The sequence below is a fragment of the Lepidochelys kempii genome, chromosome 2 (genome assembly GCF_965140265.1).
Source record: "Lepidochelys kempii isolate rLepKem1 chromosome 2, rLepKem1.hap2, whole genome shotgun sequence".
NCBI lineage: Eukaryota > Metazoa > Chordata > Testudines > Cheloniidae > Lepidochelys > Lepidochelys kempii.
This window is the reverse complement of record NC_133257.1, coordinates 266,274,786-266,293,030: the sequence shown is the minus strand read 5'-3', so window position 1 is coordinate 266,293,030 and position 18,245 is coordinate 266,274,786. Positions and strand designations below refer to the sequence as shown.

At 49.5% G+C, this 18,245-nt stretch overlaps 1 protein-coding gene and 3 non-coding genes across 6 annotated transcripts in view; all 4 read right to left on the bottom strand.

Annotated features, from left to right (window-relative positions):
- Window positions 1-16,792, bottom strand: part of TBRG4 (transforming growth factor beta regulator 4) — a 28,654-nt gene extending 11,862 nt beyond the window's left edge. Inside the window, exons 1-7 of one of the 3 annotated variants that reach the window (XM_073334886.1) lie at window positions 16,654-16,792; window positions 14,374-14,872; window positions 10,293-10,616; window positions 7,521-7,692; window positions 4,114-4,271; window positions 3,364-3,474; window positions 382-526 (exon numbers count right to left, since the gene is read on the bottom strand). In XM_073334886.1, coding sequence (XP_073190987.1) covers window positions 382-526; window positions 3,364-3,474; window positions 4,114-4,271; window positions 7,521-7,692; window positions 10,293-10,616; window positions 14,374-14,796 — 1,333 coding nt within the window. In that variant the 5' untranslated portion in view covers window positions 14,797-14,872; window positions 16,654-16,792. The other 2 variants (XM_073334888.1, XM_073334887.1) reach the window with 2 other exon arrangements.
- Window positions 4,609-4,734, bottom strand: LOC140907998 (small nucleolar RNA SNORA5). The gene has a single exon (XR_012157709.1). It is a non-coding gene; the product is annotated as a small nucleolar RNA SNORA5 (small nucleolar RNA).
- LOC140907992 (small nucleolar RNA SNORA5) lies at window positions 9,011-9,150 on the bottom strand. Its single transcript, XR_012157703.1, has one exon. It is a non-coding gene; the product is annotated as a small nucleolar RNA SNORA5 (small nucleolar RNA).
- LOC140907993 (small nucleolar RNA SNORA5) lies at window positions 13,502-13,639 on the bottom strand. Its single transcript, XR_012157704.1, has one exon. It is a non-coding gene; the product is annotated as a small nucleolar RNA SNORA5 (small nucleolar RNA).
- Window positions 16,793-18,245: the final 1,453 nt, after the last annotated feature.

The window sequence follows — 18,245 nt, the reverse complement described above, 5'->3', positions numbered from 1 at the left end:
CGAGGCCAGCTCCCCATACGTGACCCAGCCTGTGTGCCTCACCCGGGCCCGGCCTGGACAGACTGATACCGTCACTCATTCAATCCTTCACCTCTCTGCTGCAACTGTTACAACAGGGCCACCTGGTGGTGGATTTGTGACATGACATCTGTCGGCAATGGAACTGAGACTACATTCATCTCACCCATCATGGGATAGGCAACGACCCCGACCGTCACCTGGGCCAGACAGGAACTGACAACCTGGAGGACAAAGGCACAATACTCCCATTCCCAATCCCTTGAGCTGTCAGGTTCCCCATGGTCTTAAAAGGCTCCCGCTCTCTCCATCTCCACTGGCAGATACAGGCACATCCCAAGTCCTTGATACATCTACATTTACCCAGAAGCTGGCTATACAACTGTGGGGCCAGCACCCTTTGCAGGTAGGGAGTCTTTGCCTGTTGCAGCACGCACAGTGACCACACCAGATCTGTCAGCAGGTGCAGGTCCAGACTGTCCAGCTGGTCACCAAGCTTCTCATGGACCTGGGGAAGGAAAGTCACAAGCTGTCAGATGGGTTTCCTGGGCTGGGTCTTCCTAGCTCTGCTAGGAATTCAGAGGCCACTGGACCGATACCTGGGTGGCTTGGCCTGAGCACACCTAGTGTGAGACATCTTAGCTAGAGAAACGCTTCTCCCAGCAGAGGGGGTATTTGCAGTCAAGGGATTTTTCTCATTTTGGTTCTTCGGAAATGTGAAAGTGGGTTGCCCAGCAAGACTCTCTCTGAATGGTACCTTCTCTCTAGGGTTTGTTATTGCAGGGTTGCTACGACAGAGGCAGCACACACCGTGCTCATTGTACGCTTGCTGCTCTCTGAAGGGCCAAGAACTCACTAACAACCGGATCACTGTGTTTTTCGTGGGCCAGAGAGCAGCGAGGGCTGTGGGATTGCTTCAAAGTCACACGTGTAAAGAACACGGCCTTTGCCTAGGAATGAACGGGATGAGAAGCCTTGCATGCCCTCCCTGACCGCAGTGGGATGCCAAGTGTCATTATCATCCTGAGAACACCTGGATCAGTGTGTGCTGGCAGGATGTCCCTCTGGGTCCGCAGCAAGCAGCTGGGCAGCTTCACCACTGCAGGGCCTCTTACCATTATACAGAGGATTTGTAGGCAGAGGCTTTCATGGACTCACAGAAATGTGGGGCTGGAAGGGGCCTCGAGAGGTTGTCTAGTCCAGCCCTCTGCACTGAGGCAGGACCAAATAAACCTAGACCACCCTTGACAGGCGTTTGTCCAGCCTGTTCTCAAAACCTCTAGTGACAGGGATTCCACAACCTCTCTTGGAAACCTGGTCCAGAGCTGAAGTACCTTTAGAGCTAGAAAGTATCTGCCTTGCTGCAGATTAAGCCCATTTACGTCTTTTCCTGCCTTTGGTGGTCAGCATCCTCTTTATAACAGACCTTAACATATTTTTAATAAGCCAAAGTTGGTAGTTTATGGCTTAACAAACCCCCCCTTTAGAGAGAGCTTCTAATTCTGGTGTCTGTGACAACCCTGCAGACCAGGGCCCTCGATGAATGCATACAACAGGCATGGGGCAGCAAGGCAAGGTGCCCCAGGCACTGCCCAGCCACTGTGCCTCCCCCTTGCCCTGGAGAGAGACCCCATAAGGGTGAGTGGCCCCATGGAGACCAGGCAGAGGCCCCAGAGGCTGGTAAGTGAATATGGAAGTGGAACAGACCAGAGGAGGACTCCTGGAACTACGGACCTCAGACCATCCCTGCACTTTGCCTCCAGGGAGCTGGTCACTTTGGTATGCATCCGATTAAGTGAGCTGTAGCTCACGAAAGCTCATGCTCAAATAAATTGGTTAGTCTCTAAGGTGCCACAAGTACTCCTTTTCTTTTTGCGAATACAGACTAACACGGCTGCTACTCTGAAACTTTGGTATCAGACAGCTCAGCAGATGGTACAGAGCAGGCCAAAGGACAGTGGGGGAAACTGAGGTGACGGTGCTGCAATGCCACATCCAGCCAGGAGGGGCTGTGTTGAGGCAGCAGCTTTGCTACAGGGTGGCTTAATGAACTAAGCATCAGGTCAGAAAGGCCAAGACGCACTGAAGCCTCTGGCTCAAGCCCCAGCAGAGCCATCTCAGCTCTGCACCTTCTGGGATGAGGAACTACACATCAGGCCGGTTGCTGCAGAGGTGATGGGACTATGAGGTAGCTGAGCTCCTGCCTGCTCTGTGTGAACAGGTAGAGAACACGTTGCCTAAAATCTATACTTCTGCCTGCATCTAACCAGCTCTCATGGTGCACCTGGGAGATGGGCTAGATTAGCCAGAGAGCTGGGTTAGATTAGCTCTGGGCTAGATTAGCCAGAGAGCTGGGCTAGATTAGCTCTTGCTCAGAATGCTACTATGATCATCCATGCCTACCTAGCAAATGAATTGCGAGCACCGTGCGGCCCTCGCTGCCTGGCTTGAGGTGTGCGGCTGCCCCAGCTCTGAAGGGCACAAGCAGGCATAACAGGCAAAGCACGGCATGCCAGAGACCGGCAGGTGAGTGCACAGGCACTGAGGCCTGGTCTAAAAGCTCCAGTCCCCCCAACCCAGATGTGCCCCTCTGGAGGGCTGTCATAGCCCCATTGCATTAAGTGATTATATGCCTATTGTCTCTGGGTGTATTACATACACTGGTCACCAGTACAGGCAGCAAGGAGAGCCATTCTCCTTCCCAGCCACCTGTGTCAGGATGACATAGCCAGGAGAGGGTTACGGCCTACCTGCCTGTCACGTCTCAGCAGGCAATTTAAGGGAAGGGGGAGTCTTTCTGGGGGGGCTTTTCCTTGCCTCTCTCAGTCCCCAGACACACCCTTCCTTTAAATCCCCGGCCCAGTCCTGACAGGCAGGTTTGCCCATAACCCTTTCCTGATAATTGTTTTACCGTATCACATCATCCATAGTGTAGGGCCTCCAAGTCAATGCTTGACTGAAAACACTGAGCCTGGCACTTTGCCACATGCAGCAGGATGGAGCGAGTGCCGGGGCCCTGCTGGGATGCCCTGCTTCCTGTTCTCAAGAGCTCAAATCCAAGGACTTCACTGAGCAAACATGAGCACTTACTCGAGATGAGCTGCGGTGCCCCCCAGGTTTGAACAGATTGTAGATCATGCATGTGTTCTGGGAGATGGGTGTGTAACTGCGGGGCTATGGCATGGCTGTCCTTTTCCTACAGAAGTCAGAGCTGGAGATATTCTGGACACCCCTAAGTCTGCAAGCTCAGATGTCTTCAGGAGATCTGCAGCCTTGGCAGACCTCACTTTGGTTCTGATGTAGCCCGAGGGCATGACGGGGGACGGGATGGGCAAGGAACGTTACCATGTTAAAGTAGTTCTCGCTTCTGCTGGGCTGGAAGTTCAGGCGGGCGAAAGACAGGATGACGTTCCACAGCTGCAGCATGGTGAATCTGTCAGCTTTGTCCAAGGTGTACTGGAAACCAGAGAGGGAAAGCATAAGTGTAGACCCGAACTGCTCCAAAGCAAACACTGACGCTTACAAAATCCAACCCACGGACAGCGCTGCCCCGATGACACAGGGCGGAAATAAGCCAAATGGCCCCTATGGACCTGTTAAGGATTTTGTATTAGCATCCAGCACTATATTCAAGGAGCACAAAGATATGGGTGTGTAAGTATAAACTGAGATAGACAGAATACACCAGCTGCCCGATGAGAAACAGAAGCACAGACAGGATAGTCGGGGATGAATTGGGATTAGTTGCCAAGCAGTCCGGGGCTCCCCTCAATGATCCCCTCTCAGCGTAAGCTGCTACCACACCAGGCAGCCATCTGCAGCAAGCCAGCTATGATGTGCCCCATACTGTAACCAACATAGAAGAGACATTGAAGCCATTTTTACTGACACATGCTGTCTTGCACTTAGCCAAGTCAAAGAGCTGTATGTGCTACCACTGAGCAAGGTATCAGCTTGGTATCATAGTGTTTAGACTTTTTAGACTTTACAAATACATCTCAGCATCATTACCCCATCTTACAGCTTGGGAAACTGAAGCAGAGGGGCCCAACAATGGCTGTTTCCCCCTTTCCTTCCCCACTCAAGTCTCCTCACCTGAGCGAAGGCCTCAAAGAGGGGCAGGTTGAGCCACTTGAGGTAAGCAAAGGACTTGATGCAGCGCCCCACGTCACCATGAGCCATCTCGGGCACGCGGGCGTGCAGGTCTGATGCCATCTTCTGGAAGACCTGGGTCTGGTGGAAATTCAGCTTTCCTTAAAGAGGCAGAAGAAATCAGCACCTGCTTAAGAGGAGTCAGCCGGGAGCTCCGAAGCACCAGTGGGAGCAGTGCAAGGGGGGAGCGGGACGTCTGGGGGGGGGGGGGGGTAAGGCACAGGGGGAGACAAGCAAAAGCATCAAGCTGTATTCCTGGAGAGGAAGAGGCTCTGGGTGAATGCTGTTCCCTCCCCACCTCGAAATCAGATCTTAGCCACAACCATACTCTTGCAACTACAGAGAACCAGGCCAGGCCTCTGCCCCAAGCCCATCAGCCTCTCTCGATCACCAGGCGGTGCTGAGAAGGGATTCAGACTAATGATGCTGGCCTGTGCTGGGTGCCTGTGGAAGATTTTTATCCCCTCTAGACAGACATGGCATGAACTACAGGTGCTTCTGTGGCAGCTATTTGGGTCAGTACCCATCACTGAGGAAGAGAGCACTGCATTTGACAAGGCTGCAGAGTGCTTCACACCTGATGCTAGCCTGACTGTAGGCTCATTAACTAATACCAAGGGGCAGCCTAAATCCCATAGGAGTACTCATGGTATCCACATTAGCGCTGAGCCAGCCACCAGGTGAAACTTCCAAGGGGAAAGTCAAACACACAGCCCCAGATAGGCGCATGGGGCCCTTGTGTTTGAAATGATCAAGCAGCACCGTTACACTGATGTTGAAGTAATCAAATCAAAGTACTAGTGGGAAGAGGTGTAGTGACAAGGGCCAGGAGGCAGGAACTTTGCAGTTGCTAGCTCAGCTTTCTCTGACTCCCTCTCTGGCATGTCACTTAACCTTTTGGGGCCTCAGTTGCACCAACTGCGTAATGGAGATAATATTCTATTTCCCCAGGGCTGTTGTCAATGTACTTAAAATGTCTGCAAGATGAAAATAATTTGAGAGCAAAGCGCTAGCATGTTCATTTGCCTTCCTAATCGTATAAACAAACCCACGTGCACCATTTCAGAACGCAGAGCTCCAGATATTCCCATTCCACTGGGTGCATGTCCCTGCAGCTCTACACCTAGGGATGGTACTTATTTTAAAATCTTCATTAAATCCGAATAACTTTCTTCAACACACAAAGGAGCTTGTCTTGGCTGAGGAATAAATTCGCTACAAGCTTGAAGTTAATACTAAGCTGTATCCGAAAACAAAATTAGGATTTAGGGTGATGGATGCTACAGAAAACAGGGAACTAAAGAACCATCATCATAGGTGAGGAGTGTTGTGGGCAAAAATCCCCAGAAACAGACAATACCAAGGGAAGTGAAACAGTGTCAGATGGGCCAGGAGAGCTCTCCAGAAGACAGGGAGGGGAGAAGAAAAACCTGTGAAAGTCCATCGGAGTAATACTGAACTACCGAATTCTGCCGAGTTTAGAAGTTTGGAAAAGAACTTAAGTTCAGTTATGGTCAGGGTAACAAACCTGTGGCCAACTGGTACCTAATTACTGAACAGATCTGCTCCAGGAGTTCAAGTCGTACGTAAGCTACATTTGTTATCGCTGCAGAACCACCGCAGCTCTGGGAGCGCGAGCAGGACTCTCTTCTGGCTCACGCCAACAGAACCTTTATCTCAATACATTCTAATGGCAGAATTTCTGTGGCGATGCACGAACCAGCAAGAGCCCAGTAAGACTCTAAGACTATAGGAGTCCTGGGGCTGGCAGTCAATAGATTGTTCAATTCCTCATAGATGTTAAGGTCAGAAGGGGTTAATCAATCACTCAGTCTGACCTCCAGTATAACACAGGCCAGAGAATTTCAACCCATTCCCCCTGTACTGAGCCCAGTAACTTGTATTGGACTAAAGCATCTTCCAGAAATGCATCCAATGTAGCTCTGAAGACATCAAGAGATAGCGGCTCCACCACTTCCCTTGGTAGTTTGTTCCAGTGGTTCATCACCCAAATTACAGGAGAGATGATCTAGTCTAGATTCACTGAGAGAAGCAGGGAATGCTCTGAATGCCATTTCTACTGTCGCTTTTTAGAGTATATAACCACCCCATCTAGGTAGTCGTAGTTCAGCCAGTTGGTCACGTGCAAGACAGACAATGAAGTGGACTGCTCAGCTGGAATCAGCCAGTTTAACAGAGGGGCTCATGTCACTGTTCTACCTGGTAGGAGGATACACTGCCCATTTGTCTGGACTGTTGCTAACAAGAAAGCAGCGTTTGTGATGTCCTGCAGAGGATGAGAGGCAAAATGTCTGCAGAAACCAGCAAGGAGGGGTCAGAGAACTAAGAAACCCATTATTATACCAATGGGTGTGTTACTTTCTGCTCAAATTAATGTTTATACCTAAGCATGCTATGACTAGGTTCATTATTGTGATGGATCAGAAAACTCTGATCTATGCTGTAGCTTGCAAACAGAGATATCTCCGAGTTAAGACTGAAATACATTGGCCCGCCACACCCAAGAGCACAGGCAGAGACCTACTGTACTATGTAGTATATTAGTCACTGGATAAAATAGTATCACTTTACAAATATTCCTCAACTAATACTCTGATGGAGAGAGATCAAATAATTTTGTAACATCACCCCTTTACGCCTAATTCCATCTGGGCAATCCAGTTCATTGCCAATCCCACAACCACAGCACTTCTGGCCTGCTGAAACAGGCAGGTAGTAACACCTACCTTTTGCAGGTGGGGAAACTGAGGCACATAGGTTAAATGACTTGCCTTTGGTGACAGAGGGAATCCGCTGCAGAGCTGGGATTAGAATTTGGGAATTTCTGCCACTCTGCTGTGTGCTCAAAGAAGGTCTCTTTCAAACTGTGCAGGTTTAAGTAGTTTTCTTTGAAAGCCTTTGCTGCTAGAAGTCCGTGGTAGATGTGGATGGTGACACTTAATGCACTATTGGAAGGTGCTTTGATATGAGGCTGATGAGCATGGTAAGAAACTAAATAGAATAGAATGCAAAAGCTGAGGGCACTGTAAGGTCTGCATTGTAACTGAGAAAATCAATTCCATTGTGGGTGTGTATTAGAGGTACCAAATAACTCGACAGTTAACTCTCCAAAGCAGGGTCAAGAGAGATTTCAACCCGCTGGGTAAAGTTATTTGTACTTGAATGTATGAGCTTAGGACTCAAGGTGGTCCTCCTCTTCCTCAGCCAGGACTGCATCATCATGGTACTGATGCTCTGAAGTCCTAGTTCAATGCAAAGACTGTGCTGCACTGGACTCTGCTGGTGTGATACTTGACTGAGTAGTTCAGGGGACGGCTGGACTCACTTACCATATGCAAAGGCCAAGTCCACAAGAACACTAGTGCTGAGGGTAAAGTGCTTCTGAACCAGATGGTAGGAAATGGCCCGGAGCAGGGGGACAGAGCGCCGGTTCTGGAGAGCTAAAACCAACGCCACTTTCCGAATGTCCTCAGCAGTGAATTGCTCGGCTAATTCCAAAGCCTGCCAACAGACATTAAGCACAGAGAGTAAAGGTGGGATAAAGCAATTTACACGATTAACTGCTTACATATCTCACATTTCAAAGTATCTTAACAAAACATACCCTCTCAAAGATCATCCAGCGCTGAAATGCTGGAGCAGAACACAGCAGATCACAGTAATAAACAGTATAAGAAATGATGTCAAAACCATTGTATCCAGAGGGGAGAATTAATGGAGGCAGGGCGTAATTACTTCTGACTGAATTTGGTCAGGATATCAGTGCTACATTGAATACTATTGCAAAAAATACTGTGGGATCTATTATAAGTGGCCAGTATGGGCTCAATACAGGAGTAACTGGGTGAAATTTAAGAACATAAGAATGGCCATTCTGGATCAGACGAATGGCCCCTTCAGCCTGGTATCCTCTCTTCCGACAGTGGCCAATGCCAGATGCCTCAGACGGAATGAACAGAACAAGTCAATTATCTAATGATCTGTCCCGTTGCCCAGCCCCAGCATCTAGCAGTCACAGGCTTAGGGACACCCACAGCATGGGGTTGCATCCCTGACCATCTTGGCTAATTCCTCGGAGACACTGACCATTCATTCCTACTCTTTGTTTTCTGTCTTTTAACCAGTTAGTGACCCATGAGAAGACCTTCCCTCTTACCCCAGGACTACTTAGTTTGCTTAAGAGCCTTTTGTGAGGGACCTTGTCAAAGGCTTTCTGAAAGTCTAAGTAAACTATATCCATTGGATCCCCTTGTCCATGTTTGTTGATCCCCCTCAAACAATTCTAATAGATGGGAAATCATGCCTCGCCCTTTACAAAAGCCATTTTGACTCCTCTCCAACAAATCGTGTTCATCTATGTGTCTGATAATTCTGTTCTTTAGAACAGTTTCAACCAATTTGCCTGGTACTGAGGTTAGGCTTATGGGCCTGTAGTTACTCGGACTGCCTCTGGAGCCTTTTTTAAAAAAATAAATGACCTGTCCTATGCAGGAGAGGAGACTAGGTGATCGAATGGTTCCTTTTGGCCTTAAACTCTGAGCATCTCAGTTTACATTTCATCCAAAAGATTACAGCGCTCTAACATTAAGGGTTTATGTTGGGCTCAGCCCCATGGGATCTGAGCTTCTAAACCAATGCACCAGCAAGGTGAGTACTGACAGAGGGGAAAGAGTAACCCCTACTGAATCATTAACACCATTTCCTGGTGTTTCCCTTGGCATCTCACCTATTACTAACCTTACCCCACTGTGTTTAATTTGCTACCTGGCAAAATCCCAAGCCAATCAGTCTAAACTGTGGTATTTTTATTAGCATGTACCAATGTCTGCAGCAAATATTTATCCCCAGGATCCAGAAAGAGAGAGACGTGGGGCCCATGAACTACAGATGTTTCTATGGCAGCTTTTTGGGCTAGTACTCACCATGGAAAAGGTGAGTACTGAATTTGACATAGCTGCAGTCAAACAACCACTTAGAGACCTCACTGGTGGTTTCAATCTGGGGAGCGTTTCCTCAGCCCAGATCACATGCCTGAAGGACATCTAGTAAGCAATGAGCTAATCCACGGGCACAGGCCTGCAGAGCTGTGATTCACAAGCCATCTGATTCAGAACCAGGCTGAACTGGAAGGAGAAAGGAATGGAAAGAGAACTAAGGTAACATTCCTTTTCTCCCCATCTGTGATGACTTAAATGGGGGAGTCTCAAGGCAGCGTGCCCCCACAATGAGCAGATTCTGCAACTCTGTGCTCAGATCTCAGTGGAGCTTGGCCCTGGGGGTGAGGCAGGCTCTTTACAGAGTCTCACTATGGAGCCATTTCAGTAAACTGTAAAGTAAACCACAACAGTTCTCTCCTTAACCTCAGACCAGATGTGGGTTGTTTGGCTTGTCAGATTCAGGATCACTGCTTTAAAAAAAACAACAACATTCTTGGGGTGGTGGTGGGAAAACATTCCAGATCAGAAAAGACCCAGGAGGCCCCTGAGGGAACATGCTGCCATGCATGCCTGACGTGCTGTATAAATGCCTACGAGCCCTTATTTGTGAATAGATTTTTTTAATCACTTGACAGCCCTAATTTTGCTGAACTTTTTTCCCTTATGTATCCAGCACATTTAAGGTACTTTATTTAAATAAAACATGTAAAGTTCTGTTTTTGTGCATTTGCAATTAAATGTGAATTTCCATCCAAATACAGCTTGACACAAACTGCAAGTAAAAAATTGATCATCTAGGAAGTGAAAAATGCATCATTCTCTTGCAATAAATGTAAAAATTAAGAATCTAAATAAATGTAAGTTAAGCTATATCACTGGTTCAATATCTGTGTATAGATACAGTTTATCCTCCTGGTTAGCAAAAAGAAGCACCAAATTTGACGTAGAGGCCGTATTTAGTTGCAAATCAACATGTTTCAATAATTACTAGCCAAAGAAAATAACTAGAAAGTACAAATGGAAAGCACAATTAAAATTACTGATTTAAATGAAGGCTACCTGCTTGCTGATTTAAATCATGATTCAAATGGGAGATTTAAAAGGATTTATTTAAATCAATCCACCCTGCAGGAGACTCACGCATGTCCTAGCTGCTGCCTATACCTTGTCCTCCAGCCGGTCCATCAGGGTCTGCGAGAGGTGCCCGACCTTCATCATCAGTGCCACCACAACTCTGGTGTCCCCAATCTCCGTCCAGCGCAGCTCCAGGTGCTTCACCACGTCGCTCAGCAGCTCACTCTGATCTTCCGTGTGCTCGCTGGCTGCTATGTACTCTGCCAGGGAAGCAATCTGCCTGAAGTTCAAGCGTCTTAACCGCCAGCGTACCTCCTGCTTCACCGATCTCAGCTCCCTTTTATTCCTCTCCAGCCCCAGACGGTAGAGGCTCTTCAAGAGGGGCAACAAAGAGCTATTCCAGACCTGGGAAAGCTAGGCAGCAAAGAGGAAATATGGGAATGTTGTTAGGCACAAAGGAGGCTGTAACAGAGCAAGAGGTGGAGTTAGAGACTAGAGGATTTATCAGATGGGATCAGTCATCCAGCATTGGCAAATGCCAGACGCTCCAGAAGGCACCCCCGAAAGAGTGGTTTTAGTGCTCCCGTGTCTACACTCCACATTCACTGCCCCTTTAACTTCACTCACAGCCTGCAGCTTTCCCAGCAGCATGAGCAGCTGCTATGTCCAGCCCTGGTCTGGAGACAGAGCAGTGGTGCTCTAGTTTTCCCAGGGCTGAGCTTTCATTGCCTTTAGTGTCAGTCAACATTTCTCTCTCTTTTTCCTCTATGTTCAGACCAAACTCCCCTCCCGCCCCCGTGTACATTCCACAACTGCCTCATGAAGGCACAGGGCACTTGCGGCTCTTCTCCAAGGAGAAACTGATGATGAAGCTGAAAGGCCATCATTCTTATGCTTCCAGATCTTGACTATATGTGCAAGATCCAATGACCCAGGTCACCCACAGGGCAGCGTAGGGCTATCGCTGCTGGGCAATGGGGTCAACTTGGCAGTTCCAGTGAGAAAAGCTAATATGCAGCTGGAAAAAAAAAAACAGAAGCCCAAAGTTGCACAGATGATAGTCTAGCTTCTAAAGCACCTTTCATGCTGAAGAATCCCCACGGGTTGTGCAGAAAACAAAGAAAATATCACCAAATTGCAGCCACCTCTGGGGTGGAACATGACAGCTATCTAACAACATGACAAAACAGTTTAAGGAAACGGAAGAATCACTTTTCAGCTTGAAGCTGCAGAAGGTATCAAGGGAAGTAGACTGTAACGGCTCAGATAGAATGTGGCCAGGGTGCTCTACTAGTGCTCTGGCAAATGGTATCACAGGCACCATAATAACCAAGACTTCGGTCTTAAGACTTGTCAGAAACTTGGCGCTTCAAGGAGCACAGCAGCCTCTCAGAGCCAGGCTTGGACACTGACTCAGGCTGATGATCACCACTGTAGAACAGTAATTCTTAGAGATCTCAGAGTGGATTGCAAAGGGTCTGTAAACAAGTATCACCCATTAGGCAGCTGAAGAAACATATCATGACCTACCAAAGATCACACAGGTCACTGGCAAGCCAGGAACAGAACCTCAGTATTCCCACTCTCAGTCTTGTGCCCCATTCAGTCTTTCAATACAAATCACCAACACTATTTCCTGCAGCACTTTGATACCAAATTCCATTGAGAGACTTCTGTCCAATTGCTGGCCTGGTCCACCCCTACCTGTCTTTTGATATCTCAGGGCTTGTCTACACGGGGTCTTATATCAGCTTAACTTTAGTTTGTTTGAATTAGAGTGTCTTGTGCCCACACTCAACTTCTTTTTAAAATCAAGTTATTTAGTAACTTAGATGGCAGCAATTAATCCTCTTTGGAAGAGAAGTAACTCCTCATTGCAGTGAGTTTATTTGCTTTAAGGTTCATGTGGACAAATCCTTAACTATTCTGCTTCTGGCAATCCTCCCACTGCCATCCCACAGTGCACTGCTTCACACCTGGATCATCCTGTCTATGGATCTGTCTGTGCACCTTCACTGCTCCATGGTCATCTCAACCAGATCCCCATTTAAATGCTAGCACACAGCTAGGTATGGCACTTTCTGATAGCAGTATTGAGTAGCACAGAGCAGCGTGGCATAACAAAGTAGTGTGAATGCCACTCAGTTAATTTACATAAGAATGGCCATACTGGGTCAGACCAAAGGTCCATTTAGCCCAGTATCCTGTCTTCCAACAGTGGCCAATGCCACATGCTCCAGAGGAAACGAACAGAAGAGGTAATCATCAAGTGATCCATCCCGTCACCCATTCCCAGCTTCTGGCAAACAGAGGCTAGGGACACCATCCCTGCCCATCCTGGCTAATAGCCATTGATGGACGTATCCTCCATGAATTTATCTAGTTCTTTTTTGAACCCTGTTATAGTTTTGCCCTTCACAACATCCTCTGGCAAGGAATTCCACAGATTGACCGTGCGTTGTGTGAAAAAATACTTCCTTTTGTTTTAAACCTGCTGCCTATTAATGTCATTTGGTGACCCCTAGTTCTTGTGTTATGCGAAGGAGTAAATAACACTTCCATATTTACTTCCTCCACACCAGTCATGATTTTATAGATCTCTATCCTATCCCTCCTTAGTCGTCTCTTTTCCAAGCTGAAAAGTCCCAGTCTTATTAATCTCTCCTCATATGGCAGCCGTTCCATACCCCTAATCATTTCTGTTGCCCGTTTCTCAACCTTTCCCAATTCCAGTATATCTTTTTTGAGATGGGACGACCACATCTGCACGCAGTATTCAGAATATGGGTGCATCATGGATTTATACAGAGGCAATATGATATTTTCTGTCTTATTATCTATCCCTTTCTTAATGATTCCCAACATTCTGTTAACTTTTTTGATTGTTGCTGCACACTGAATGGATGTTTTCAGAGAACTAACCAGAATGACTCCATGATCTCTTTCTTGAGTGGTAACAACTAATTTAGACCCCACCATTTTATACATATAGTTGGGATTATCTTTTCCAATGTGCATTACTTTGCATTTATCAACACTGAATTTCTTCTGCCATTTTGTTGCCCAGCCACCCAGTTTTGAGAGACCCTTTTGTAGTTCTTCGCAGTCTGCCTGGGACTTAACTATCTTGAGTAGTTCTGTATTGTCTGCAAATTTTGCCATCTCACTGTTTACCCCTTTTTCCAGATCTAAGTGCACCAAATTGGTGCACTCAGAGCAAACAAACGAATCCAATTTAACATCCCCGTGTATGCATGCTCTTAGGGTGAGATGCTTCAGTATTTCTACTGATCTATACAAGGTGTCTGTAGCATTCTTTTATCCCCAGGGTCCAGTAATAGAGACATGGGGCCCATGAACTACAGATATTGCTGTGGCAGCCAGCTGGGCCAGTACCAACCACAGACAAGGACAGTACTGAATTTGACATGGCTGCTGTAGTTTAAGAATAGATAGTGGAGAACATAATGTAACATGTGAAACCCACTCTCATTCTTATCATTTTACTGAGATTTCATTGGGCTAATCCAGGGTTCCATGTGGCTGTTGAGAGCTGGGTGTGGATTCAGTGATATGCCCAAAGGGGGAAACTAAAGTTCTTAACATGGGTACAACACTGCTGCTGGCAGAATTCACCAACGCTCAGTCCAATTCAAACTTTATTAGTCCTTGTGCTGCTGTTCACCGCAGCCCCTGTGAAGACAACAGAACTTAGCAGGGTTCTCTGAAGCACCATTGCCTCGTGTCACCGATAGGGGAGGCGCAGCAGCATAATCTCAAAAAAAGAGACTGCAAATTGGGAAGGCAATGTTGTGTGTGCTAGGCTATCACCTCAATCCCTGCCCGTGCCCATCCACTGGGACGCATAGCACCCACAGCCACTACAGCCATTGAACACACAGAAATGGAATAGCCAAGTAATGTTGCGTTTTTAGTTGTTTCCAGTGCAGCAAGTATTCTGCCTTTTGTGAAAGCAGTCGGTCACTCTCTCTCTCCCTTCCATGGGCTCTGTCTCTCTCAGCTGGAAGTTAGGAGAACCAACATCATGTGACCAGCCAACTCTGCACAGGCCACCAGCTAAAAGCAGCTGGGAAAGGGGACTTTATCTGCTTGTTCTCCTGTCACACTCCTCCCTCCAAGAGCGCCCATCCGTGGCATCATGGGAACATACCTGGCTATTTAGAATGTTGAGCACTTGCTGGAAGCGACTGTCCTGCAAGATGCTCTCTGTTTCTAGTTTCTTGTCCACCACGAGTCGGGAGAGTTGGATGACTACTGCAGAGGCCTGGTTCCCATTTAGAGGGTGATGTTCACCCACGTTCAAGAGATCTTCAGGGCTAGAAGCTGATTCAATGAGTTCATCAATCTCTCTATGCTCTGGATGTCGGCTGTACACTTGCTCCTTGACTGAGAGTTTATCTGTTTGCCTGGAAAGGCTTGAAGTGTGTAATGAAGCAAGAGCTGCCTGAGGTAGAGCTCTTGCTACCACTGTCTTGGATGCTGGTGCTAACAGAGAAGTTGGGGTCGCCAGGGGTGCGAAGATGGAGCCACAAAAGAGCCGATGACAACAGCGTTGCACCAGTCTGGCTGCCATGACACAGCTAGAGCTATTGGGAGTGAAGAGGAGGGGGACAAAACTGAACTGGGGTCAACTCCACATTTCAGAGGCCCTACAAAAGGAAAAAAAACAAAACACTTTAACAAAAGCATATTTGAAAGTTAAAAAAGAAGAGGTAACTGGATGACTCTAGGGCATAGAGTTTTCCATCAATAGCCTGGTTTGAATCTAGCCCAGGCTGGTAGTGACTGAAAATCATGTGTCACATAGGCTATGCCTACATTTGTAGTGGTGTGTAGTGTAGACACACTACACACCCAGCTAGCATGGGTATAAACAGCAATGTAGACAGCGAGGCACTGCTTAGGTAAGTAGAGTACAGACAAGCCAGAACCTTGGCGTCTGTACCTACATGGCTCTCTACACACCCAAGCAGTGCCTCCCACCTCTACTCGGCTCTTTTTAGCAGTGTAGCATCCTTGCTGCCAGAGCATTTCACTGCTGCCTCCCCTTGGCCAAAGCCTTTCACAGCCACGTGTAGCTACACACCACAGTGGGGAAGCAGCCCGTTTTTCACTCTGGCCCATAGCTACGTCTACCCCACGTGCTGCCACAAGCGTAGACAAGGCCTTACGGACACTCAACTGCTCTAGAAGATAAAGTGTAGTCTCATGTTGGGAACTGTCAATGAATTTCAGCCCTGTTTGTTTTACATTAATTCATGATATTTATATAGCATCACTAAGGTCTGGGCCCGCAAGAAACACTTCCTTCCACTTTCACTCATTTATTCACAACAATCAGCCTAAGTCTTAGGCACATTATCAGTAACTTAGTTGAAATCAAGAGCAATTGTGGGGAGGGGGAACCCATGAAAATTTAAAACTCCCGCTTAGAAGTTACAGTGAAAATTGAAGGTTGGTATTAACTCCCATTTGCGACCACTGACATCCATCATAGGATTGTATCTACTTCCTACCAATCCCAGCAATACCTGAGCACTGCCACAGCACTGCTGTACGGTTTGGCTCTGAGCCCGCTCATGTAAGTACCCTGCTCCGTCACATGCACCCTGCAGGCACAAAATGCGGATGGTACTTCTGGGTAGCCTCTCCTAGTCCTGCCGAAGCCAGTTGTGAAATCACCGAGAACGGGCCTCTTCTCCCCTGACCCACAGGCCAGCTCCTCTGGGGCAGCAGCAGCACATGGAGGGACACGAGGCCCAGCTCTGATGGACCCCACCCCCTCGTCTGCACTGGATCGCCCGCTTCCCGGCTCCTACCGACAAGCGTCCCGCCGAGGCCACCTCTGCACGAGGGGCACTTTGCCAGCGTAGGGAGCCCTAGACGTTATTTACCCACAAATCAGCCCCAGCTCCAGGGGGGAAGGTGCCCGCCCTCGGGGCTTCTCCCGGCGCAGCGGTGTGGGGGCGCAGACCGCACCCCCGAGCGGCCCAGCGGCGCGACGGGGAGGCCCCGCCCGCGAGCAGCCGCTCAGGCCGAGACAGGGAGGGAGCCGGGGGCAGGTCAATGTCACCAGGGCGAGGCCCAGGGCCCGGCACGCAGGGCGGGCGCGGGGCGTTGAACGGCCGCCCGCCCCCGCCGGGCGGAGAGGGGAACCGGCTCGGCCACAGCCCGGGGCCCCCCGATTTCTAGACCAGGCCCCCCCCCGCGGCCCGGATACACCCCCCCCTCTCTCTCGCGGCCGGGAGCCGGAACAGCCCCAGGCGCGGCGGGACACGGATCCGGGCCGGCACGCGGGGGAAGGGAGGGGGCGGGGGACCACCCCTCTTCCCGGCGCCGTGACTGGCCCGGCCCGGCCCGGCCCGGTCCGGTCCGCCGCCCCTCCCCCAGAGCCAGGGAGGCCTCCGGGGCCTGGCCGCCAGCCACTCACCGCCCCGCCTCAGCAACCGCCGGCCCCGCCGAGCTGACCTCGCCCGCCCGCGCCCGGGGAGAGGGAGAGAGCGCGCGTGAGGGGGCGCGGGCCGGCCGCGTCACTACCCCCGCGACGCTCCTCCGCCGCGCCCATTGGCTGCCGCTGGGGGGAGAGACACGCCACGGGCGCCATCTTCACTGAGGGCGGCGGCGGGCGAGGGTATTTCCGGGCGCCGCCTGGGCGCGGGCGGATTCGGGGGCGGGCCGCTCTGCGCCGGCGCCATTTTGGGCGGGGTGGAGGCAGGGAGGGGCTCGGCCGGGCTAACGGCAGCCGCAGCCCCCTCAGATGGCGCTGGGGGCGCCTTGGGGAAGGCGGGGGACAGCCCCCCTCGCGGGCATCGGGAGCGGCGCCCGGCATCTTCTGCTGAGGGGGTTGCCAGGGCCGCTTCCGCGTGGCCGGGCTGCTGGGGGGCCTACGCGGCCCCAGGCCGGGGGGCGGGGTCGCCCCTCTCTTGGGCAGGGAGGGGGGCGAGTGTCCAATTCGGCCTGCCCCAAAGCTCTGGCACGCCGCAGGCCCGATGCAGGGCCCCCGCAACCCCCCTGGTCGAGGGGAGGCGCTTCAGTGAGGGCTGTATCGAAGGCCTGGCCGCCTGCCCGACGCCTGTCCCTGCCGTGTCTGAACGGCCGCTCCGGTTATAGGTGTTCCAGGCCTGGGGACAGGCCCCTCCACCTTCTGCTGAAATAGGGGGGATTTGGGGTGGAACGCTAGGGGGAGCTGAAAGAAAAGGAGGCCTTGTGGCACCTTCGAGACTAACCAATTTGGCTGAGCATGAGCGTTCGTGAGCTACAGCTCACTTCATCGGAAGCTAGTGATTTTACTGTCTAGGTGGAGGCCCATTTTTCTTAAGTGGGCGCTGTCTGGTGTGCGGAAAGGAACGGCTCCCAGGGTTGCCAACCCCAGATGTTCAGTCATCATGTCAGGCTCACGATCATAAGATTAATGCAAGGAGTACTTGTGGCACCTTAGAGACCTCCTCCTCATTCTTTTTGCTGCTACAGACTAACATGGCTACCTCTCTGAAACCAGTCATAAGATTGGCTTTTAAGGCATGAGATTATATTTGAAAAATAGATTTGGTGTGCTTTTAATTTGCTTTCTGCTTTTTGAGCCTCTAGGATGTACTGGGATCGTATTTTGAAGTTTTTCTCAACAGCCATGAGGGTTAGATATATATATATATATATATATATATTATTTAAGAAGGAAGGTTGAAATTATCACATCCTACTTGACTCTAGGAGCTGGGGCTTAAAGGAAAATAATTATTGAGACTCATGACAAAATCATGAGAGTGGGCAACAGTAAGAGCCTTTCATCTATAACTTCTATTATCCTGTGTTCATTACTAGCTGTTAGGAGTAATAGAATTTAATATCCTGTTTTCAGGCTTCTGTCAAGGAACATGTCTGATAAATGTTGAGTGTGGCTGATTCCAACCCATAGACAGCAGTAGTGCATATAAATTCCAGCTGCTATGTTACAAGTATTTTACACACTGCTTGCATGCTGCTGGTCTGCTATCATTTGCACATTTGATTATTTATGTAGCA